The 24903-nt window shown below is 39.9% G+C and overlaps 1 protein-coding gene across 1 annotated transcript; it reads right to left on the bottom strand.

Moving 5' to 3' along the window:
• Positions 1-478: 478 nt before the first annotated feature.
• On the bottom strand, positions 479-24091 carry LOC122648030 (alpha-1,4 glucan phosphorylase L isozyme, chloroplastic/amyloplastic-like). Its single transcript, XM_043841305.1, has 14 exons — positions 23574-24091; positions 23065-23396; positions 21471-21655; positions 16828-16860; positions 11995-12269; positions 10921-11038; positions 10291-10776; positions 10001-10153; positions 8224-8352; positions 7834-8070; positions 4980-5056; positions 2536-2722; positions 1504-1704; positions 479-785 (listed from the first exon to the last, which is right to left on the bottom strand). Exons 1-14 carry the CDS (start codon positions 24089-24091, stop codon positions 669-671), a joined length of 3048 nt encoding a protein of 1015 aa, XP_043697240.1. The 3' UTR covers positions 479-668.
• Positions 24092-24903: the final 812 nt, after the last annotated feature.

Here is a 24903-nt window from a genome sequence, read left to right as displayed (position 1 = left end):
CTGGCATGTAGTTTGTGTGTTTACCAATATCAAAAAAAGCTGCGTTAGGTGTGTGGGTTTAGCTCCACATCGGATGTGTTGTGTGTATCAATCATTCCGTCGCCATAAAAGTCAGTTAACCTTTTGAGTCTAGCATGTGATTTGTATGTTTACTAATACCCAAAAAAAAAAACTTCACACATTGCCATTGGGGAAAAAATTGCAAAACTTGTAGATGTAGAAGAAACTCCTCTTATACTCTGAAGGGATCAGCTAGATGGGTAGATAGAAAAAAACCCACCCACCCACCGTCCCTCCTCTTTTTTGCCTTTCTTTTTTATATGTCCGAGGTAGAGAATACCAAAAATCAATCAGTTGAGTTGCCTACAAGAGCACCAGTGCACGACCCAGCCTATTTCATTGATCTTATTCATCCAAAAGCTATTGGAATTTTTCCCAAATGGTCAAGGAATTACAGACTTTTATTACTCCAATAAAATGCAAAGGAGATGCAGAAGACTACCTACCATCTTTAAAAGTGCCCCCCCCCTCCACTGCTGCTATTATTATACGTGTACTGCTTTGACAACTTTACAGCTCAAGCATCAAAGAAGTTATATTACAGACGGCAAGAACACAGGTAAACCCCCAATAGATACACCATGGAAAACCAACCAGATATGAACATCCTATGGTAACTCAACAGGTTTGATGTTCCATATATCTTTCGCATATTCGTGGATTGTCCGATCACTGCTGAATTTGTATGAACCAGCTGTATTCAAAATTGACATTTTCGACCATCTCTGCACAAACATTGACAATAAATATCAGAAAATGTAATATTTTTTTCACGTGGATGTAGGCACATGCTTTACAGTAATGTTCACGCACCGAGGAAAAAAAAAAGATAATTTTTTTTGTAGAATGTACATGCAAACACTGAACATGAATGAATGTCCAGAGACACACATGCACACAAAAACCAGACACTCGTCCCCCTACACGGTCACACATGATTTTTCACTTTGACTCATGTATGTAACTGCAGATAAATCTCATGATGGAGATCCATGAAAGTTGATTAATTTGCAACTAGGAATTCATTCATATCTACTACAGGAAGTGCAAAGGCAAAACCGACATCAATTCCATACATGTGCATGTGCTTATGTTCATCTATAAAATTATACATCTAGATCTTACCATATGCATGACTATACACATGATATGAATAAATATGATTCTTTACTTTTGACCCATGTGTGCAGTCACAGATGCATTTCATTTGCTCAGAGACATTGATGAAGGCCAAGTTTATTTATGCACAGATAAATGCAGATTCATTGCATAAATTGCAAAGATAAACCCAAGTACATCTTCATGCACTTATAAATATGTCTTCATTTATGAAAATCTTCGAGCAAAGAAAGAAAATAATTATCCATGAAAATCATACATCTACCTTAATATTGCATGTATAAGGGAATATAACTTTTTTCCAGATGTAGTAAGCAAACCAACCTTTTGGTCTCGGTAAGCCTCATCTACTTTCTCTTGGCATTCCAGGTAACTGGGGAAGTCCTTGCCAACAAGGAAATAATCTGCACGCCCATAACCCTCATTCCCTTCCAAAGATCCAATGAGTTCATTATAGTTGGAGGGTCCAAAAACACCACTTCTGACAAATGCCTTTACTTCTTCAAACCGAGGGTCTGGCACAAACTGCATACAATAACAGATAGATCAAATATAGAGGATAAATTATACTGTTAAATTGAATTTAGATGGCAGTGTTGGAAATCCAGACCCTGAAGGAGTTAGAGGAGTTTTCAGAGATCCTTCGGAAATATCCTTTCCATATTCTCAGGTCCAGTGGGAAGGGCAGATTCATATACAGTGCAGCTTAAAGCAATCATTCAAGGTTGGATGGTATATACAATGCAACCATGGACAAACTTAGTGGTGGAAGGAGATTCTCGGCTTCGGTAATCAAGTAGCTGTCATGGGATGGAGAGGTGCCTTTAAGGCTTGGTTCATCTGATCCCAAAAGCGGGGTGCCTTGCCATCAGAAGAACATTTCTTTTTCTTGGAGGTCAGGATCAGCCAACTCTTTGACTGATACTCTAGGTCAAGAGGGAGTAGGGAGAGAGGTCATATACATAGGGCCATAGCAGTTGTATACTAAGCTTCTGTATAGCAGTTAAGATATGGCTGGTGGTGTATAATGATTTTATAATGTTTTTTATACACCATGTATAGCTTCTTTTTAGCATGTGCCCAGTAAATTCTCTCTCTCCTCTAAGATTAACCTCGGTCTGCAAATCTTTTTTTATAAACAGCGTCCCAGTGCACGAGGTTTCTGCTACTGCAGGGTCTGGGAGGGGCAAATGTACGTAGTCTTACCCCCTGCTTTGCAGGAGAGGCTGTTTCCAACCTGCAACCAAAAGGTTGCAATAGCGCAACTTAACTGTTGCACCATGGTCCATGGCTCGCCCATTATCTGCAAATATTTTTTTCCCAGTGATAATATGTATTTCAATTTGTTTTACATACCTTGCCCTCAGCTCTTTCTTTCCTCAGGCCTGCAATCTCATTAGCTTGTGCACCAAAGAGGAAAAAGTTGTCTTCTCCAACCTCTTCCCTTATTTCAACATTGGCCCCATCCAAGGTCCCAATCAGGATACAGCCATTCATTGCAAATTTCATGTTGCTTGTTCCACTGGCCTCCATCCCAGCAGTACTGCCCAGAGGTAAAAATAGAAGGAAAGAAATAAATAAAGATGAATTTAGGTAATATCGAACCCTGAAACACATTTCACAAATCTAGAACCATGAAAAGGAGACGACTTTGATGCAACTTTGACCAACAACGTCGAACAATCTTAAATGCACATACTGTACTCTTCTAGGAGGGGGTGGTGGGAATGGGCTGGCATAATTTCACCAATACCAAGCTTGTGAATCCAGCACCATTCAATGTATTGCTACATTTGGTTAAACCATCTATAATTTTTTTTCTTCCAAAAAAGACCCTTTTTATTCTTTAATATTCTAAAAAAAATGTACTTCCAAATCTAATAATTAATATGCACAGTATGGGTAAAGGATTTTATTGCTCAAAGAAAACGCAGAAAAAGCGGTACTTTACAACAAGAATGAGATAAAAAAAAAAAATCCGAAGACCCACACAGGGCACTATACAATCATATATGCACCCAAATACAATAATTAATATGTATTTAGACATCCATGTTTGAGGGTACAAAGGTAATGCATCTTGAGTTATGAGTTATGACCAACTGCCTCAACTACTGGATCAGTTTCATTAACCAGTTCTTAAATGAAACCTCTACAGTTTCAAGACAGGCGAAGGAAGATGAGAGATTCAAGACAGGTCCAGCCCCTATGATAAGAGGAAAAAGGAAAATTTTCCAGTGGCACCTCATTCAGTGGCTGAAAATAACCATTCTCTTAGGACTATTTGACTATAGACTCTAGTTTTTTCTGTTAAGAACTTAAGAACCAGACTTGAGTATAATCAATTTTACTGTTTGACTTAATTTTTGCCACACTCAATGTTAGTCATATTCATTTTTTTTTTAAGGAGAGCAATATTCCAGTTTTGAGACGTTTTCAGTTTAGTTTAGTAAAGTTGAGTGACAGTAGTACTATCTGGTTAGAGGATATAATCTTTTTTCCCGGGGGGGGGGGGGGGTGTTAAAACTTAACCTTTTCCCCTTCATTAGTTAGGGACCATTATACCAGTTTCTTGCGTACCCATCTAACAAACCCAGGATCTCGTGAATCCAATGTTATTTGAGAAAGTTATGGCCATCAATTTCAGATGGGATTTCTTTCTGCTTTTTTTAAATGCTTTATTGAATTTGCCTTTAGGTAAAAAACTAAATGTAACCAACTGCTCATTACATTTCTATCCATAACTACTTTTGACATGGCAGACTTGGATGGACACGTGTGGTACATGTGATAGAAGAACATGCACCCATTCAGTAGTCAAATTTCAGCTCAAAACAAGTCTAAGAAGTGGTTAATAGTGAGATTAAAGTTTCCTAACACTTTAAAAAATGCCATTTCATTATAACGGAATCTAGCGATCTGAAACCTTGAACTCACTTTTAAGGCACTTACCCTTCTTGTTTTGAGCACAAACTTAAACATTGAGATGAGTGCGGGGTCCTCTATCACATAGAGTCACATGCATCTATCCAAGTGTGACCCATGACAACTACTGATGCATACCAAAAGTAACGAGGTACAATTATCATCCTATTTTGACTTTAATTAGGATCAGAAGATCCAGTCAGGACATAAGAAGCATATATCTAGGGTTATTATCGTTATTTTCCTCATTACAATGAGTGAAGATTAATGTGTGCCGGCTTGTTGGCTTGATGCCAAATCCAAATCTCTAAAGTTTGAAAGCTGTGAAGAATTGTAGGTTTGATTTCTAGACTTTACTGATGTAATTCGAATAATGGGTATGAAAAGAAGGGTAGTAAATGGAATGGATCATCTAGGTTTGATTTCTAGACTTTACTGATGTAATCCAAATAATGGCTATCTATTTGTGGTTCTTATTTCCTAATTTGTTTGTTTATTTGATGAAACTCTCCTTTCCAAAGCTAACCCTAAGAGTCCCCAGACCTCCAACTGATAGTGAATCCCTGTATTTATCAAGGCCAACCATCAAATCCTTTTCTCCATGCTATAACTTTAATTGGGCAGTCCTAAAAAACCAAATTTACTCCAGATTACATCAAACTCTTTGTTTACCTATATCATATCAATTTGCCAAGTTTGTCCAGTTGAAAAAATCCCTAATGTTACATTCCAATTAGTGTCTAGAGTCATTCTGTTGAGCTTCACAGAGAGGGAGAGAGATTTAAGGGGGTGGGGGGGGGGGGGATTGGAGTAGAGGGGGGATACCATGGTTCAAAATAATAGCTTAAGGCCTGCAACCTAGATATATTAGATACCTGATGTGCTGAGAAAGCTCACTGGCAGGAATAAGCAATTCTGCAACGCTAACATTGTAATCAGGGATGAAAACGACCTAAAAAAATAAAGAAATAAACTTTATTACCAATCAGAATCAACTCGCAGCAAGAAATTGATGCACAAAATATAATCAATCAATATCCAACCTTGAATGCAACTACCATCATATAGCATCTTCTGGTCTTTTATCTTTTATAAAATCGGTTCCACAATTCCAAACTTCATATTAGTATTGTGTTGAAACAAGAAATTGGATAATCACTCTAGAGTTCATAAAATTAAAATTGAAAATTTTGTTCTTAAAAGGCAATTTTAGTCATTATCAGTTTTTTTTTTTACATTCAGTTTAGTGTGTTTAATAAATTTATTTCTTCCCATTTAGTAATTAAGAATTTTATTACATTAGTAAATAAAAATTCACTATTTAGGAAACGGCACATCTGTTTGGAACCAGGAAGGATACAAATAGAAATTATAACCTTACCTTTTTGCCCCTAAATTTTTCACTTGAATACTTAAACTACCCATGCTTCCTTTGAGTTTTCCCTTCCTCCTCTTCTTCCACCTCGTTCTCCAGTGTCAACACAGCTGCAACATGAAAGTTGATTGTAATTTGTGGGAAGTGGTTGGGTTGCTCCAAGGGGTTTACCTTTTCATATTAGGACAACGTATATTTTCAGTCAATTTGGTGCTACCCGTGGTGGATTGGAAGAATAGGAAGAATTGTTTTCAGGTTTCAGTGAACCAACGATTCACGTCAAGATTGGAGGTTTGCTCAATATTCCGGGGCTTGTAGCTGTCAATCCGTCATAGATAGGGAGATTCTGTTTAATGTTGAGCTCATTGTTTTTTTTTTTTTTTTTGGAGGGGGGGGGGGGGACATTCTTGTGCTCCAGAGAATCTAGACAGACCTGAGGTTAGGGATGATGGTGTGGCATATCTGGTTCCACCATCTGAGGAACAACCTGCTGGTCAATCACAAGACTTTTCAGGATTTCCCACCTGGTTTTGGAGCTACACAGCCACGTGCGAATCAAAGATTAAGGAACTCTGAAAGTCCTAATTAGAGAGGGTGGTAAGAAATCAAAGAGTAGACTAATCAGAGAGCGGTTGAGGTGGTGGAGGAGACTGGAGAGGGTCCAATTTGAAACAAAGCAACAAAGAAACAAAGAAAAAAGGAGGGGAAAGAAATTACAAAAATGACCTCATTTAAAAGAGGGTGTAAGTGATGCTGCCAAGGGCAAAGAAAAGAGGTTACGAAAATCAGTTGTAACCAGCTCAATTACAAACAGATTTACCCTGTACGAAATTCTGTTTTATTATTTATAGTAAGAAATTTTCTGTTTATTAATAAATACAGATATTTATTTATTTATTTATTTTTTGGTCGATCCTAATCTAGGGCCCATAGGCCAACTACAAACTACAAAGGGAAGGCTAAGACAAGCCAGCAGAACCTACAACTACCAAAGGAGAGGAGGGAGAGGGGGGAGAGGGAAAGGGTGCCTTTTCAATGGCACAAATGTGACCAGGAGAGTCGGACCCTTGCCCTCCTGGGGGGCATGCACTTCAACTGGCAAGCCACCAACCAACCGAGCTACCGGCTGCTCACATACAATTATTAAATATTGGTTTTGTGTTACTAATTATATTTTATTATAATCAGAAAATTTCCTTCCTCTAATAATAAAATATAATTTCGTGAGAACTTTGTGCAAGTAATATAAGGACTGGGCTTAGTCATAAATACAAATAAAGATGTAACTCTGAAACATTGACTGCAATGATGAAATAAAATTGTAGTTTTTGATGAGCAAGTGCAACGCTAGGCAAGATCCTTGCATCTCTTTTATTTATCCTCAACTTCTTCCTATTCTCTGTTTCTTTCTTGAGTTTTTGAATATAAACTTCATATCTTGATGTCCAGGACCAGCATCTTCATTCTACTATTAAATTATTATTACCTTTTTTTCTCTGAGGAAGCGAGGACTTACCTAATCCTTCCATCGATTTTTTTTTTCACTCTTCCAAACTCTCCCTTTTTCCTTGTACCTACATGGAGAGACCTTTTTTCCTTTCTTTTTTTGATAATTTAGTCCTTAATATTTCACCCTTTATTGAAATATTCTTGATTGATGCTGTGGGTTTGGGGAAACTACCTTCCTACGTCATATGCAGGCCCACCAAATCATCACTTGAGAGTATTCAATCCATAGCCACTTGGTAACACCCATATTTCTGTTTCAATTTATGGCTCTAATCCACAGTAGCATGTCTCTTTCCCCCATTGCTTATCGGGTGAGTCACCTGAATCTAGCTTTTAGTTGCCACCTACTGATGATCCCGACATGCCCTGTTGGGGGGGGGGGGGGGACAAAAAAAAAAGGAAAAGAGAGGAAGAAAGAGATTTCTGAAAACACACAAAACTGAGCTGCATGCCAAAAGGATGAATCTTCTTCTTTCTTTTTTTATTTTCTTCTTTTATTTGATAAGAATGCAAGTTATCAGTTAGTAACTAAAGAGTTTGTAATTGAAGACAGGCACTGAACCAAGTTAGGGGTAAAAATAGTGACAAGTTTCACCAATTAAGCAAATCAATCAACTTGGTCAGGTACAAAACTCTTAAGTATTGCCTTAATTTCATGACCATTGGAAGATCGACATAACATGTAAATTTTCCACAGCCAAATAACAACTGAACATCAATAATTGAAAATAACAGAATGCATTTTGCAAAGAAATTTTGGGATGATAAGAATTGTCAAATATCCCTGATGCAAGCAAACTGACATCTTCAGAGCTTATGATTAATACTTAGAAGCCAAAGCATACCTTCAATAAATCTCCTATTTCTGAATCACGATTTACAGTAGCCCCAACATCTATGATGAATTTCACTATCCTCTTAGCTTGCACGTATGTGGAAAATGCTTTTCCTCCAAATATACATACTCGAGGAACGAACTTCTCTTTCCTTTCTTCAGCACTCATTTCTTTCATCTTCTTATAGCGGTAAACAATTCCCATGATATTCAATAATTGGCGCTTGTATTCATGAATGCGTTTCACCTGAAAATAAGTTAATGCTATTCATAGGGAACACAACCCAGATGCAATCTTTCTTTATCAGATGGACCTTTTATATTTTTATATGAGTTATTCTACATGCAAAACCAACAGCATTAGAAGAAATATAAGAGACTTTATCGTTGCCAAGCTTACCTGTATGTCAAACATTGCATCAGGGCTGACAACATACCCTGTTTTTTCTTTTATTAATGACACAACTTTCGCCTTATTGCTCCATTTTGCTGCCCTCCACTCAGTTTGTAGGTCTTCATTATCCGCAAACTATGGAAAACAGAAAAGGTCTTGTTAGAACAAATATTAACTACTAAGTAAACAAAAAGGTCTTGTTAGAACAAATATTAAGTTAAAGTGCTCAAACTGCTGCACAGGAATGAATATTAACAGTGGAATTCATTTCCTTCCCTGTTGACCCATCTCACTTGAAGGAACAAAAGTTGCAGTAATGATATAAAGGCCAATATTTCCAGCAGAAGATAGTTTTGATCATGAAAAAGGAAGATTACCAAAAGAAGACACCGACACAACATTTACCCTAATTAATGTAATTCTAAAATCCAACTAGTACCAATACTTATTTGAGCACCAAGGAAAAGGCTAAAAAAACAATAACGACAAGGAATGGAGAAGCAAACAGTCCTTGTTCCCAGTAAATTAAATGACAGGCTGAATTAGAATAGGATGGATGAAGTGGAGAGGTGCGTCCAGAGTGTTGTGTGATCGGCATATTCCTTTAAAGCTTTTATAGGACTTATACGACCAACTATGATGTATGCTGCGGAATGTTGGGCAGTAAAGAAACGTCATATAGATAAACTAAGTGCAACAGAGATGAGGATGAAAGAGGTAAGTGCGGCAAAACTAGGAAGGATAAAGTAAGAAATGACCATATTAAAGCTCAGTTGGGAGTGGCTCCAATACATGATAAGCTTCGAGAGAGTCATTTGAGATGGCATGACCATGTACAACAGAGGCTTGGGATGCAGCAGTACAGAGGAGTGATTTGATTCAGATTGAAGGAACTAAAAGAGCCAGGGGAAGGCCTAACATAACCCTAGGAGAAGTGGTGAGGAAGACATGCATAACTTAGGCCTCGTATCTTGTATGACTTCGAATACGGCTGATTGGAGAGCAAGGATCCATGTGGCCGACCCCATTTAGTTTGCATAAGACTATATTGTTGTTGCTGAGTCCTGGTTATAAACATTTGAATAGATTTTTTTCCCAAAAAGAAAAGTCAACACAATGGAAATCAGAAACCACAATGGAAAATGAAAAGAATAACATATTACAGAAAATATCTACCAAATATCAAAAAAAGCTTCATTAGCATAAGCCACAGGAAGATTAAATTTCCAGCCTTTTGGGGCCTAAAATTCACACATAGTAGACATGAAACAGGAAAAAGAACAATGTTTAAGTTTTTTAGACTTTTAACCTAATCATTGTTTTAACCATAGGTTAAAACAGGTCACCCGCTTCCCAAAATAAACTTGTCATCATTTCCATACATTGGACAACAGAAATTTCATTATCATTGGACAACAAAAAAAACATTTTTCAAATAAAAATATATTACAGAAAATATACTTGAGCATCCATGGAAACAATTTGATGTAACAGTGTATAAATAATAATCAGATGTACAGTTTCTAATACTTTGCTGGACATGTTGAAGTTTTGAAATTAATGTTTGACCTACATATCATATTAGCTATAGAGGGTTACATGTGCTGAAGGAGAAAGGTCTCACACTCTCACTTCAAATTATCAAAGATCAATTTTTTGAAAGAATTAGGACAAGCCAAGTGGTGCTGGGAAACAGGGGCAGAAAATCAAAATTTTCTTCACTTACTAAAATTTAATAGATGCAATATTTCTAGGAATGATATATTCACAAAGGGTGAACTACCTTTCGAAGTTCTGCTAGCTTCTCTGTGTCAAGGACCCAGTCTTTTGTACCAACCCATTTGGTTATGATTTTACTCAGATCTGGATTGCAAAAACGGATCCATCTTCTTGGTGTCACACCATTTGTTTTATTTTGAAATTTCTCAGGCCACAACTGCCAAAGCAATGAATGTAAAATCAGTGGGTATATCTCTAAACTTCTCTGGCATGAGAACATGGACCAAAATTCTCCAGGTCTACAACGATCCTGGAAAGGCAAAATATTGTAAGATAGCCACACAGTAAAACTACCTTATAGAAGTCATTAAAGACCTCTGTTTTAACAATTTCACTATGAATCTCAGCAACCCCATTTACGGCATGGCCACCAACAACGCAAAGATTAGCCATTCGGACCACCTTTGGCAGTTTTGGATCCGGTTTTAAAAACACTGGTTGCTTCTTCTTTGTATCCTTTCCTTCAGACTCATCCTCTTCATCAGTGGCTTTAATCTCTGCATCAGAACTTTCAACTTCTTCAATGGACCCTTCAACTTCTTCAACGGAGACTTCAACTTCTTCAACGGACCCTTCAACTTCTTCAACGGAGACTTCAACTTCTTCAACGGAGACTTCAACATCTTCACTGAAATCAGTAGCAGAGCTTTCCTCTGATGCAAATAGATCTAGGACAGAGGCTGGAAAATCAAAATTGTCTAAAATCCTCATCTCTTTCAGTTTCTTCTGCAGTAAGTCAGTATCCTTTATACCATACTCAGCAATTATGGTATGAATTAGCTGGTTCAAGCATAAAAAGCAGAGGAAATGTACAACACATAAGAAATACCATACAAGAGAATATTAAAGTTACAAAAAATAAGAGTACATTAGAACATTTATATGAATTAACAGGAGGGATTAGCATATTTCTTCTAACAATACCTCCTCGTCAATCATTTCTATGATCTCAACATGTCGAGGAAGTAATTTCTGCATAAGCTCCAAACTCCATTTCTCCAGAGCCTCAGGTAGAACAGTGTGGTTCGTGTAAGCAACAGTCCTGTCAGAGAGGTAAGGATGATGAGGAATATCACCTACTGAAACTGGACTATAATATTAAGCTAAGTACCTCCTAGGCATAGGTGTCAAGGAGTCACCTTGGACGCCTTGTTGCCTTGTGACAGCATACATTATAATACTTCACGAGTTTTTGTTGATTTATGTTTATTACTTAGTTGTTTTTATGAATATGATTATATTATATCCTATGCTTTATTTATTATATGTTAGTTTTCTCATATTAGAATATTACTAGCACAATTATATCATATTGCTTTGATATGGATTTTATGTTGCATATAAGCATAATTATAAAACTATCATTGCTTACGCCTAGGCAGGTGCCTTGTCGCCAAAGCGCCCCTCCAACGCCTTGGGTCTCCTAGTCGCCTTGATAACTATGCTCCTAGGATGATTAATGAAGCAATCATTTTACATTTGAAAGGTGTAAATGCAATTGAATCTTTGTTAGGATCCAATAGGGTTCTTACAAGGTAAGTCCCACCTAGTATACAATGTAACCTTCTCAATAGAAATTGCAAACAACAGCTAATGGTCCTGAACACTATATGACTTGTAACTGCAATTTGGCTCTGTTTGGTTGTAATGGAAATTAAAGAGAAAGGAAGTGAAAATTTCAAACCTTAAAAAGAAACTTTTGCAATTATTACCTCACATGATTATATTACTAACTCCAAATAATTCTATTTTTGGTTATAAAAGTTCACTTTACTTTGCATCTAAATCCCTTGGATTTAAAAAGTAAAATAAAAATTACATCTAAAAAACTTTATTATTAAATATGGTAAGGAATTAAGTAGTTTATAAATCATGTTGGATAATGATTACCAACGTTTCCTTTTTAGGTTTAAAATTTTTCACTTCCCTTCCCTTTAATTTCCCTTGCAACTAAATGGAACCTTTGTGTTAATGTGCAACAACTACAAACCAAATTACCTTCGAGTAATATTCCAAGCTTCCTTCCACCCCATGCCTTTTATATCTATCAATATTCTCATCAGCTCTGGAATGCAGAGAGTTGGGTGAGTGTCATTCATCTGTACTGCAACCTTTTCAGGAAATTCATCCCAGTTCACAGACTTTCCAGATCTCCTCTCAAAACGAGCAATAATATCTTGAAGAGAAGCAGAGCACAGTGTGTATTGTTGTTTCAGACGCAGAATTTTTCCTTCCACTGACTCATCCCCAGGGTACAATATGTAGCAAATCTGATTCAGAATACAGTATTCAATCAACAATTACTTTCTATTTTATTTTTTTTTTTCTTTTAACCTCATAAGGTAAGGGAATTACTTTAACAGAGAAAGCAAGCCCAAGGATGAAATATACAGTTGATCATCACAAAAGAAAAAATAATAGAAAACTTGTCATCCATAACTAATGAGTGCCAGCGATCATAGAAAGCAAAAGAACTGTGTTCTTTGAAGCACCTTCAAGATGGAAAGACAAAAGACAAGAAAGGAAGATGGGTAAAAAAACCAGTTGTTCACTTGGTTAGCTACTTTACCCCAAGAGCTTGCCTTGTCACAAAATATTATTCTAGCCCTTTTGTGGCTGTTGTTGTTCTTGTTGTATTCTACCTTTTTATATCCCTTCTGTTTTTTTTTTTTTTTTTTTCTCCCTTCTGCAATAAATCTTGGTTAATAAAAAAAATATTGGGAATGCAATGTCCTCAAGATAATGTGGTCAATTGTGAGAATTTTAATCCAATGCAGGGTTTCAAGTATCAGCATCGGATCGTGCAGATTGGGCAATCCAGATTGGTATTGGTTGTGACCAATCTGATCAAACTGATACCTAAATCCTTGTTCCAGTGGAGTATCAACATAAAAAAAGGATGCCTTAAAGGACATGGGTAGGCCCAACCAAGCCAGCTCTTCGAGGAGCTAAAGAAGGAATTAACAGAAGAGAAACCGTAACGAATGGGAAGAAACAGTAATGATGCAAGGTAAATATTTGAAAGGGAGCTGAAACTATACAAAAGTTGATGTAGATAAATCAGCAAAAGTGGGCTTATTTTAGTGGAAACAAGCCATAGGTTGGGTTGAAAATTTTAGTTAATTTGAATTTATCAAGTCAAGTTCAGAGTTACTTGAGGTCAGTTTTGGTCACTATTTTTTGTGCAAACTTAGTTGTGACTTGTGAGTAATCTACTATTTATCTGTGTTCTAAGTTGGATATAAGTATTATCGCCATATTTTTCTTCAGGTACTTATTTTTTATCTTATTTTTTTGCTATTTATCTGTGTTCTAAGTTGGATATAAGTACCATTGCCATCTTTTTCTTCAAGTACTTATTTTTAACTTTTTTTTTTTGCAAGACTTGGGCCAGTGACAGTAAAGATCTTACAAATCCAAATTGATTGAGGATTGTGGACAAAATACTGTTAGAGTTGTTAGAATATCCTGTATAGGGGTAGTTCTGTCATTGTCTAGTTATAAGACATGACTAAGTTGTATTTTTACCTTCTTGTCTTATTTCCTTTTACCTCCCTAGGGAGGCTTGTGTAATTTGGAAGAGTTAATTAATGAAGCTAATATGTGTGTTGAGAATCACTCAACACACATAATCGATTCTCCCATTCTCTTCTCTTCTTCTTCTTCTTTCCTCTTCTCTCCCTCTTCTTCTTGCTGTAAACCTCTTCTCTTACCAGATTCGACCTACCTTTAAGTTTCAACTTGGTATCAGAGCCAACATTTCTGATTTGAGAGTCAGCTGAGCTCAGTGGTTGTCTTCTCCTCTCTTTGGAACCCTATGAATGTAAAGGGGGTTCCATTAGAGGCTGTATATGTGAGATACTATACATCTTACAGTCTTGGGAGTGGTAATCTCCAAGTTAAGTCCATATGGAGAGAGTTTAGGAGCTGCTGAGGGTGATTTGAAGCTATGGAAGATGACTGCCAAGTTACCGCCAACCTGTGAAGATTTTTTCTTGGTTCTCCTTCTCTTCTTCATCTCTTGGCATGAGACCTATTGGATTTGCATCGCCTAGGGGTGTTGTTTCAGACCCCTAATCTCTTGTTTTTTGAAAGGAATGCTACTTAGCTTCCAGATGTTTTGAAATCTTGGAAGCAAACCCTGTTTTTCCACCAGCCTTGGACTGTCTCAGATTCGATTCTGCCTTTGGCAGCTTGGCTGGCCTTGGAACTTGTCCCATTTATGTCGTATGGGAGTGCCTTCTTGAAGCCCTAAGAGCCTGCTCTTGAAGGAGGAGGATAAGAGGACTGCTACTGATTTTTCCTTGCTGCTATACAGGTATCGACTGCTCTGTTTTTGCCTTCTTTGAAGCTTGCTGTATTGGACGACTGAATGTGATTGAGAATGGAATGCATTGCATCTTGATACATTTATTGGGTGTTATGGACTAAAGGTTCTTGGCTGCTAGAAGAATTTGGTTTGAGTTATGCAATTTTTTGCTCTCTATATGCTTGCTGTTTTTTAGGCTTGGTCTCAGCCTAGTGGTTTGGTTGAGTGAGTACCATTTGTGTAGTGGTTTGCCTCCTTGTTTGGGTTGAGTATACTCCCCGCTTGCGCAAACAACTTATATTGATTGTTGAAGTGTTTACCCATTATGTCCATTGTGTCTGGACAAGATTCTGAGGTCAGTGGACCAATTACAACCGGCAGCTCAAGTAGTGGTTTCCCAACCATGGCTTCCTTTGACAACCCCAACACCCAGATCTCAGTTGTGAAGTTGGACAATACCAACTATTTGGATTGGTCCCGTTTTGTGAAGTTGTCCCTACGCAGAGGGGAAAGTTGGGGTACATTATCGGGTCTATCACGGCTCTCTACAACCGATACAGGCTATCTCAAGTGGGAGACGAGAACTCCACTGTTATGACTTGGCTAATATTCTCTATGAAACATGAGATAGGTCGGAGGTTTATGAGTAAGGAGACTGCAAAAGATATTTGGGACAGTGTATCCAGAGTTTTTGATAGAGTTGGAGATTCAACGAAAGTGTATCGAATTCTCCAAAAGATCATTCATATGAAATAGGGTGATAGGAGTATATCTGAGTACTACAACTCTGTTATTAGCTTGTGGGAGGAATATGATCACTATAACAATCTCCAGTTGTCCAATTCTAATGATCAGGCAAAGGTCTACAGGAACCAAGAAAAGGAAAGGATCCTTATTTTGCTTGGTGGTCTTAACCCTGAATATGAGTCTCTTTGCCTGCAAATCTTAGGGAGATCTCCCTTTCCATCGCTCGATGACGTGTGCAGCTATTTGCAAAGTGAGGAAACCAGGAGGACCACTATGGATATTGCACCATCAACAGAGAGGTCTGCTCTTGTTTCTAGTTCCCACAGAGACTGGAAAAGTGGGGGGAAAGGCCAAGGGCCACCTCGTGGCGATCACCGTGAGAGATACAAATGTGATCATTGTGGCAAGCTTGGACACACCAAGGACCGATGTTGGGATCTTCATGGACAGCCCCTTGGTATGCGTGGTGGTTCATCTAGTGCCCGTGGCGGCAAGCGAGGGGGAGCTAGGGCTTACTCTGTGAAATCTGAGTCTGAGCCACCTGGACCCCAGCCGGCTCCTGATTCCCTCCCACAGGAGGATATTGCAGCCCTCCATCGGTTGATGTCTCACCTTGGAGGGTCAACTACTGGTTCTACCTCTGAAGGGTCTACTACTTCTGCCTCAGCTCTGCAGGCCTCGTCTGCTCCTCCTACTGCACCCACCTGGATTATTGACTCTGGAACCTTTGATCACATGACTGGTATGCCACAATACTATGATTCCTACTTCATTTGCTCTGGCTAGGACAAGGTAAGGGTTGCTGATGGTTCCCTTTCTTCTGTCTCTGGTAAGGGTAATGTGCGAGTTACTCCTTCTATTTCACTTGAGTCTGTCCTTCATGTTCCAGACTTTGCTACTAACCTATTATCAGTGAGTCACCTAACCAAATCCTTACATTGTTGTGTCACTTTCTTCCCTTCTTATTGTGTCTTTCAGGATTTGGAGACAAAGAGGGTTATTGGCAGTGGGACTGAGAAAGGAGGACTCTATCTTCTTGAGCCACGGTTACCTGCTCAATCTACTACTACTGCAGCTTATGTTTGTGGTCGGAATGACCGTAGTACTTTGGAGTCTGTTATGCTTTGGCATCAACGTTTGGGTCATCCCTCTTTTGTTGTTATGAGGAGACAGTTACCCCACTTGTTTACTTCTTTTCTTGCATCTTATGTTTTTCAGTGTGAATCTTGTATTTTCGCTAAACATTGTCGCACATCTTATCCTTATCGTGGTAATAGATCTACTGCACCTTTTTCCCTTGTTCATACTGATGTTTGGGGGCCTTCTCCTACTACTTCTTTATCTGGATTTCGTTATTTTGTTTCATTTGTGGATGACTATTCTCGGTCTACTTGGACTGTTTTGTTGAAACAAAAGAGTGATGTTTGTGATGCTTTTAAAGATTTTTACCAACTTATCAGTACTCAGTTTGATACTCACATCAAAATTGCTAGATCTGATAAGGGGGGTGAGTACATGTATGGGGGGCTCCAACAGTTCTTTTCTGATAATGGCATCATCCATCAACTGGCTTGTGTTGACACCCCACAGCGAAATGGGGTGGCTGAGCGTGAAAACCGCCATTTGTTGGAAATCACCAGGGGTCTTCTCTTTGGTATGCACGTGCCTAAGACCTTCTGGTCTGATGCACTTCTTACCGCTGCCTTTCTTATTCACCGGATGCCAACTCCACTCCTTGGCTCCAAATCCCTCCTGGCTCTTCTTTCTCCTCAATCCTCAGCTTTTCCCTTGTCCCCACAAGTCTTTGGTTGTGTTGTTATGTACATGTCAACAAATCAGCCCGTACCAAGCTTGATCCCAAAGCTCTCAAGTGCATCTTCTTGGGCTACTATGATTCCACCAAAGGGTATAAGTGCTACCATCCTCATTCCCGAAGGCGACTTCTCTCCAAAGATGTCACCTTCTTTGAGTCTATTCCTTTCTTTTCTTCTTCCCCTCGCCATTCTATTCAGGGGGAGAGTACTAGCAGTGAACAGAATGCTGATGTCATTCCCTTCCTATCTCCCTTGCCTACCTTCACTTCCCCATTCCTATTTGATATTGGAAAGTACAAAGAAGTGGATGTTGTTGATATTGATGCTAGTAGTGGTGGTGATGCTAGCAGGGAAACAGAATACAAGGGTATAAGATTCAAAGAAGATGGTGTATTCACAAGAGGTGCATCCTTGTTGAATGAAAAAGGGAAGCAACCATGGTATAAACAACCCTGCCAAAATCCCTCTTTAGATCCACATCCTCAGTCTCATCCTTCTCACTCAGGTAATTCCTCTCCTTCTGAATTAGATCTTCCCATTGCTATGAGAAAGGGGAAGAGAGCCTGTACTAACCCCATAGCCCAGTTTGTTTCCTATGCCTCCATTTCTCTTACAAGTATTGCTTTTTCCACTGCTCTTGAGTCTTCTTCCATTCCCAAAAATGTCACAGAGGCCTTATCCAATCCAAAATGGATGCAAGCAATGACTGAGGAAATTGTGGCTCTAGAGAAGAACAATACGTGGACACTTGTTAATCTTCCCAGGGGGAGAACTCCAGTTGGATGCAGATGGGTTTATACAATCAAGTATAGATCCGATGCTAAAGTGGAAAGGTACAAAGCTCGGCTGGTTGCAAAAGGGTATAGTCAGGTGTATGGCATTAACTACCAGGAGACTTTTGACCCTGTAGCGAAGCATAACTCCATCAGGGTTCTTCTTTCAATAGCAGCCAATAAAGATTGGCCAATGTACCAATTAGATGTGAAGAATGCATTTCTTCATGGAGATTTAGCAGAAGTAGTGTACATGCAGCCTCCACCTGGTTTTAAGTGTCCCTCAACTGAAGGGAAAGTGTGTTTGTTGAAGAAAGCTCTCTATGGCTTAAAGCAGTCTCCTAAGGCCTGGTTTGAGAGATTTCGACAAGCCATTCTGAAGAATGGGTATTATCAGAGTCAAGCTGACCACACCTTGTTTATCGGAGAGGTAATGGTACGATTACAGCTCTCATTGTCTATGTTGATGACATTGTGGTGACCGGGAATGATGTTCTTGAGATAAATAGATTGAAGTCTTATCTGGCTAAACAGTTTGAGATCAAAGACCTTGGACTCTTAAAATACTTCTTGGGTATTGAGGTATCTAGATCAAGGAAAGGGATCAACATTTGCCAAAGGAAATTTGTCTTGGATCTTCTGAAAGAGACAGGGATGATGATGTGCAAACCAGCCACTTCCTCCATTGATCCGAATCATAAACTTGGTGATGAATGTGGTTCTTCTCTTATAGATGCAAGCAAGTACCAAAGGTTAGTTGGAAAACTAATCTATCTCTCCTTGACTCGACCAGACATCTCTTATGCAGTTGGAGTGATGAGTCAGTTCATGCATGCTCCTAGGAGTGGACATCTGGATGCAGTGTATCACATCATTAGATACTTGAAATCCTGTCCAGGAAAAAGTCTTCTATTTGCCAGGCATGACCATTTGTAGATTGAAGGCTACACAGATGCTCGATTGGCTGGTTCGATCTCCGACAGAGATCTACTTGGCATCAGACCTTTGTGGGTGGTAATCTAGTTACCTAGAGGAGCAAGAAACAACCAGTTGTTGCTCGATCCAGTGCTGAGGCCGAGTTTAGGGCCATGGCCCACGAAGTATGTGAGCTTATATGGCTGAAAAGGCTTCTTCAAGACTTGAGCTTTGAAACTAAAGGGCCAATGACACTTTATTGTGACAACAAAGCTGCCATAAGCATTGCCCATAATCCGGTTCAACATGATCGAACCAAGCATATTGAGGTTAACGTCACTTCATCAAAGAGAAGCTAGATTCTGGGTGCATTTGTACTCCCTTTGAGAAGACAGGTGATCAAGTAGCAGATATCTTCACCAAGGGTCTCTCTCCTAGTCTATTTAGTACTCTATTGTGCAAGCTGGGAATGTATGACATTTATTCTCCAGCTTGAGGGGGAGTGTTAGAGTTGTTAGAATATCTTGTATAGGGGTAGTTCTGTCATTGTCTAGTTATAAGACATGACTAAGTTGTATTTTTACCTTCTTGTCTTATTTCCCTTTACCTCCCTAGGGAGGCTTGTGTAATTTGGAAGAGTTAATTAATGAAGCTAATATGTGTGTTGAGAATCACTCAACACACATAATCGATTCTCCCATTCTCTTCTCTTCTTCTTCTTCTTTCCTCTTCTCTCCCTCTTCTTCTTGCTGTAAACCTCTTCTCTTACCAGATTCGACCTACCTTTAAGTTTCAACTAATACCAGTAGTATATCAGTCTAAGCCAGGATCTTTATTTTCAACTCTTAAAGTTTAAGCAAGAGTCTAGAGTTTACCCTGTGTAAATCTTTGGATATTGTTAAGAAATAGAATGGTTTAATGCTTAAGTGAATCATATTGATTCCCTAAGCCTTTATTTATACTAATAAAAGAGAATTACATAAGATGCTTATGCCCCTATATAGCTGACATAAGTATAAACAAAGGAAAGAGAATAAAAGAATAAATAACAAATTAAGAGGAAAGGACCCCCCGGTATTCTGGCCCCTATATCTCTAACACTCCCCCTCAAGTTGGTGCAAAAATGTCACACATGCCCAACTTGGCTAGAAAAGGATGAAACACTTTGCCAAGCAGCCCCTTGGTGAACACATCAGCCAGCTGATCAGTAGACTTCACATAGGGAACACAAATAAGGCCAGCTTCAAGTTTTTCCTTGATGAAATGTCTGTCCACCTCCACATGCTTAGTACGGTCATGTTGGACAGGATTATGAGCGATACTTATGGCAGCCTTATTGTCACAATATAACATCATTGGAAGTTGGACAACAACTCCAATATCCTGCAACAGCCCCTTAAGCCACAACAATTCACAGATACCATGAGCCATCGCACGAAATTCAGCCTCAACACTAGACCTGGCCACCACATTCTGTTTTTTACTACGCCAGGTGACAAGGTTCCCACCAACAAAAGAGCAATATCCAGAGATGGACTTCCTATCACTTGAACCAGCCCAATCCGCATCAGTGTATGCTTCAACCTTCAGATGACCATTGGGAGATAAGAGTATCCCTTGTCCTGGAGCAGACTTCAAGTATCGTAAGATGCGAAGGACGACCTCCATATGAGAAGAATAAGGGCCATGCATAAACTGGCTGACCATACTCACTGCAATGGCAATGTCTAGCCGAGTGTGAGATAGGTAGATAAGTTTGCCCACTAACCGCTGATAACGACCTTTGTCAACTGGTGAGCCTTCTTTCTCCTTGAGTCTTGTCGTAGCTTTTATGGGAGTTGCTGAAGGATGACACCCTAACAGCCCCGTTTCAGATAGTAGATCCAGGACATACTTTCTTTGAGACAGAAATATACCCTTTGAAGAACGAGCAACCTCTATCCCGAGAAAATATTTCAGAGTCCCCAGATGCTTAGTTTCAAACTCACGGCCAAGAAATAGCTTCAACCTGTTGATCTCATCACCATCATTACCGGTTACTACAATATCATCAACGTAGACTATGAGGAGAGTAACCTTAGCGCCCACACGTTTGATGAACAAGGTATGATCAGCATTGCTTTGCTGGTAGCCCACGGACAACATAGCCTTGTGAAATCTATCGAACCAAGCTCTAAGTGACTGTTTCAAGCCATAAAGTGCACGCTTCAGTTGACAGACCTTTCCCTTGGTAGCAGGACTTGAAAAACTTGGAGGAACATCCATATATACTTCTTCCTTTAGTTCACCATGGAGGAAGGCATTCTTCACATCCAACTGCTGGATATCCCATCCAAGATTCACTACACAGGATAGCAATACCCGTACAGTATTGAGTTTTGCTACCAGTGCAAAAGTCTCCTGGTAGTCAATGCCATACATCTGAGTGAAGCCTTTAGCAACCAGACGTGCCTTGTACCGATCCACCGTACCATCTGTCTTCTGCTTGACCACAAACACCCATTTACAACCCACTGGTCTTTTTCCTAGAGGAAGAACTACAAGATCCCACGTATTGTTTTTGTTCAATGCTCTCATTTCTTCCAACATTGCTGCCTTCCACTTCCCATCTGTAGATGCTTCCTGCCAATTTTTAGGAATGGAAACAGAAGAAAGGGAGGAAACAAATGTACTAAAAGAGGGAGAAAGAGAACTATAAGACACAAAACGGGAAATAGGATGTAAAGTGCAGGTCCTGGTACCTTTGCGATGAGCAATGGGTAGATCAGAAGAGGAGGGCTCACCAGGAGAAGGAGGATCTGGATCCTGAGGCGGCAACTGGATGGGTATCGGTGCTGCAGTGGCCTGATTCTGCCCTTTGTTAGAACATCTCCGGTTATAAGTGAGAATGGTGGAATTATCAATGGTCCTCTGTACTGGAGTCAGCTCCCCCTGAATAGGAACATTACCACTATCTATTTCCATGATCTCCCCCTGTATTGGATTCCCCGCAGGTGAAGGGACAGCAGCCTCGGGTGCCTCGGGAGGCTGGACAGCAGCCACTGGAGGCTGGACAGCAGCCTCGGGTGGCTGGACAGCAGCAAGGGAGTGATGGTCGATGGCTATAGGTGATGGGGAAAGGGGAAACCCAAGAGTATGAACCACATCTTCACTAGAATGCTCCCCCTGAAGAGGTGGGGAGGAATAATAGGAAAGGGTTTCATGGAAAACCACATCCATACTGACCATAGTACGGCGGGTAGGGGGGTGGTAACACTTATATCCTTTCTGGGTTGGAGAATAACCCAAAAAAATATACCGTAACCCACGAAGTTCAAGTTTGCCAGGGGAATGAGTATCCCTAGCATAACAAACACAGCCAAAGACTTTGGGAGGAACCACAAAGGAGGAATCACCAAGTAAAGCATCAGATGGGCTACGGGAATCCAGTACCCGGGAAGGTAACCTATTAATAAGGTAAGCAGCAGTGAGAACTGCATCACCCTAATATTGGGATGGAACATGTCGAGCAAACATTAATGCTCGTGCCACTTCCAATAAGTGGCGATTCTTTCTTTCGGCCGCACCATTTTTGGGCCGGGGTATCAACACAACTAGTCTGATGTATAATCCCATGATCAGCAAGGTATTTTTGAAATTGGGATTCCTTATATTCAGTGCCATTATCACTCCGTAAAACCTTAAGAGTGGCCTGGAATTGGGTCTGGACCATTTTATGAAAATGTTGAAAACAAGAAAAAACTTGGTTTTTAAACTGAAGAAGATAAATCGAAGTATTTCGAGAATGACAATCAATAAATGACACAAACCAACGATGGCCAAAAATAGAGGTCTTACGACTAGGTCCCCAAACATCCGAATGCACCAAATGAAAACAAGAAGAACTCCTTTTATTAGATAAAGAAAATGTTGCATGTGTCTGTTTGGCCAGAACACAAGCCTCACAAAAAAAATTCATTCTTATTACATTTGGTGACCAAAGATGGAAATACATGCGCTAAAATTCCTAATGGAGGGTGACCTAATCTAGAGTGCCATTGGTAAAGTTCAGAAGAGACCAAGGAGTTCTAATGGAGTGGAGAAGGTAGCGATGAAGGAAGATGACCATCATCAAGCAAATACAACCCACCGTGAACTTTACCCAATCCAATCGTCTTCCCAGACGCCAGATCCTGAAAAACACAATGGGAAGGATAAAAGGTTACCTTGCTGTGAAGATCACGAGTAATACTACTAATAGAAAGGAGGTTTGTAGTACAATTAGGTATATGTAAAACAGAAGACAAAGGGAGGTTGGAAGTACAGTTGATGATTCCTTTTCCAGAGATGGAAGAAAGGGAACCATCAGCCACCTTGACTTTGCCTTTCCCAGAAGCGGGAGAATATCTATAAAATAAGCTAGAAGTACCAGTCATGTGATCTGTAGCCCCGGAATCAATGATCCAGGTATGTGAAGCTACAGAAGCACAATGACCACCAAAAGGGATACCTGACCGGGCAAAATATGAACCTGAAGGAGCTGAGGAATTGGCAGTGGCAGCAGAAGTAGTAGAGGCAGCAGCAACGGAAGACCTTAGTATACGTAGGAAAGCTTGTAAATCGTCCTTGGATAGACCAATGTCTGTAGCCGGGGCTATATCAACAGATTCAGATTGATTTGCCTTGCTTTTAGGCTTTTTCTTGGCAGCCCGCTTGGCTTCAAAGTCAGCCGGTTTGCCATGAAACTTCCAGCACTTGTCTTTGGTATGATAAGGCCTATGACAGTGGTCATAGGTAATAGGACCTGAAGGAGAACTACCAACAGATAAAGGCCGAAGAGGGGCAGCAGTCTGGTGAGCCGATCTGTCCGAAACAGGAGGATGTAACATAGAAGTCCTGCGGTTTTCTTCTGAAGAGACCAGGGCATAGGATTGTTCAAGTGTGGGAAAAGGGGAATGGCCCAACACTTGAACACAAATCTGGTCATATTCAACATTCAACCCTGCCAAAAAATCATACACCCTAATCTTGTCAACATGCTTCTTATAGGCAGCGATGTTGGTAGCTGTATCAGGGTGATAATCTGAAAAATGGTCCAATTGCTGCCAGAGGCTGCGGAGAGTGGCATAATATTTAGACACCGTGAGGTCCCCTTGAGTAGTATGAAGGACCTTTTTGCAAAACTCATACACCTGAGCATCATTACCAAGCCGCCCATATGTCTCTTTACAGGCTGCCCAAATCTGAGACGCGGTATTAAGTAGAAGAAATCCCTGGGCTAGATCTGAATTCATAGAACCAACAAAATATGACATAAGAAGACCATTGTTGGCTAGCCATCGAGTCTTGGCAGTACCAGGAGCAGTCGGCATAGGGATAGTCCCATCAATATAACCAGTGAGGCCACGTCCAGCAATAGCAAACGAGGCTGATCGAGACCATAGAAGATAATTACTGCCGTCTAACTTGATAGGGTTAGGATGGAGATCACGGAAATCAGATTTGTCATGGCTAACCTGATCAGATGTAGCAGTCAAAATATCTGTGGAGTCACCCATAGTGAAGAAGAGATCTGTCTAGCAGCAAAATAGGAGCCCTCCCCAATATCAAGTGTTTTAGGGTTATGGAAGAAAACCCAAAAAACAGAGATCGATGGGGCAGGGAAATCCAAAAAAAAATTGTTGAAGAAGGCTTATCCACGCTGTCCAATATACTGTAGAGAATGCCTTGGATGAAGAATAAAATTATCCAAAAGAAGCAGGAGCCGCAAGCAGTCCAATCCCAAAAACTGAGAATATTCAGGGATTTTTTTTTTTGAAGAAAAAACCTGAAAGAAGGTCTCGATTGGGAGATATGGTCTTCAGTTGCTGTTGGAGTCTCGATAGTAGCAGTCCAATGTCGCAGGAGGGTCTCCAATATAGGGAGAAACAGTCCCAATAAAGCACAAGGCCTGATCTTCAAAAAAAATCTGGAAACTTCAATTGCCGCAGGAAAGAACCAGCAGCAGCCATCGAACAAAAAAAGAAGACCTGTTGTAGTCTCGATAGGAGCAATCCAATGTCGCAAGAGTGTTTCCAAAAGAAGGAGAAGCAGTCCCAATAAAGCGAGGACTGATCTTCCAAAAAAAAAGGAGGAAACTCTAATCAGCGCAATAGGGAACCAGCAGCCATCGAGAGAAAAGGTTTAGGTCATGAAACAAAGGAAAAAAAGAGGTGGGAAGGGGCAGCCACTAGATCATGTGATCACCTCTGCAGTGCTGCCCTTAGAGAAGGAGAAGAAGCAAGGAGAAGGGGGAGAAAAAATCGAGAGAGAAGGAAAAGGGAAGAGACCACGATGGGAGGGTGGGGTTTTTGAAAAAAATCAGAAGTGT

The sequence above is a fragment of the Telopea speciosissima genome, unplaced genomic scaffold (genome assembly GCF_018873765.1).
Source record: "Telopea speciosissima isolate NSW1024214 ecotype Mountain lineage unplaced genomic scaffold, Tspe_v1 Tspe_v1.0370, whole genome shotgun sequence".
In the NCBI taxonomy this organism is placed as follows: domain Eukaryota; kingdom Viridiplantae; phylum Streptophyta; class Magnoliopsida; order Proteales; family Proteaceae; genus Telopea; species Telopea speciosissima.
The sequence above is the reverse complement of the archived record's forward strand: the minus strand, read 5'-3'. Positions and strand labels throughout refer to the sequence as shown.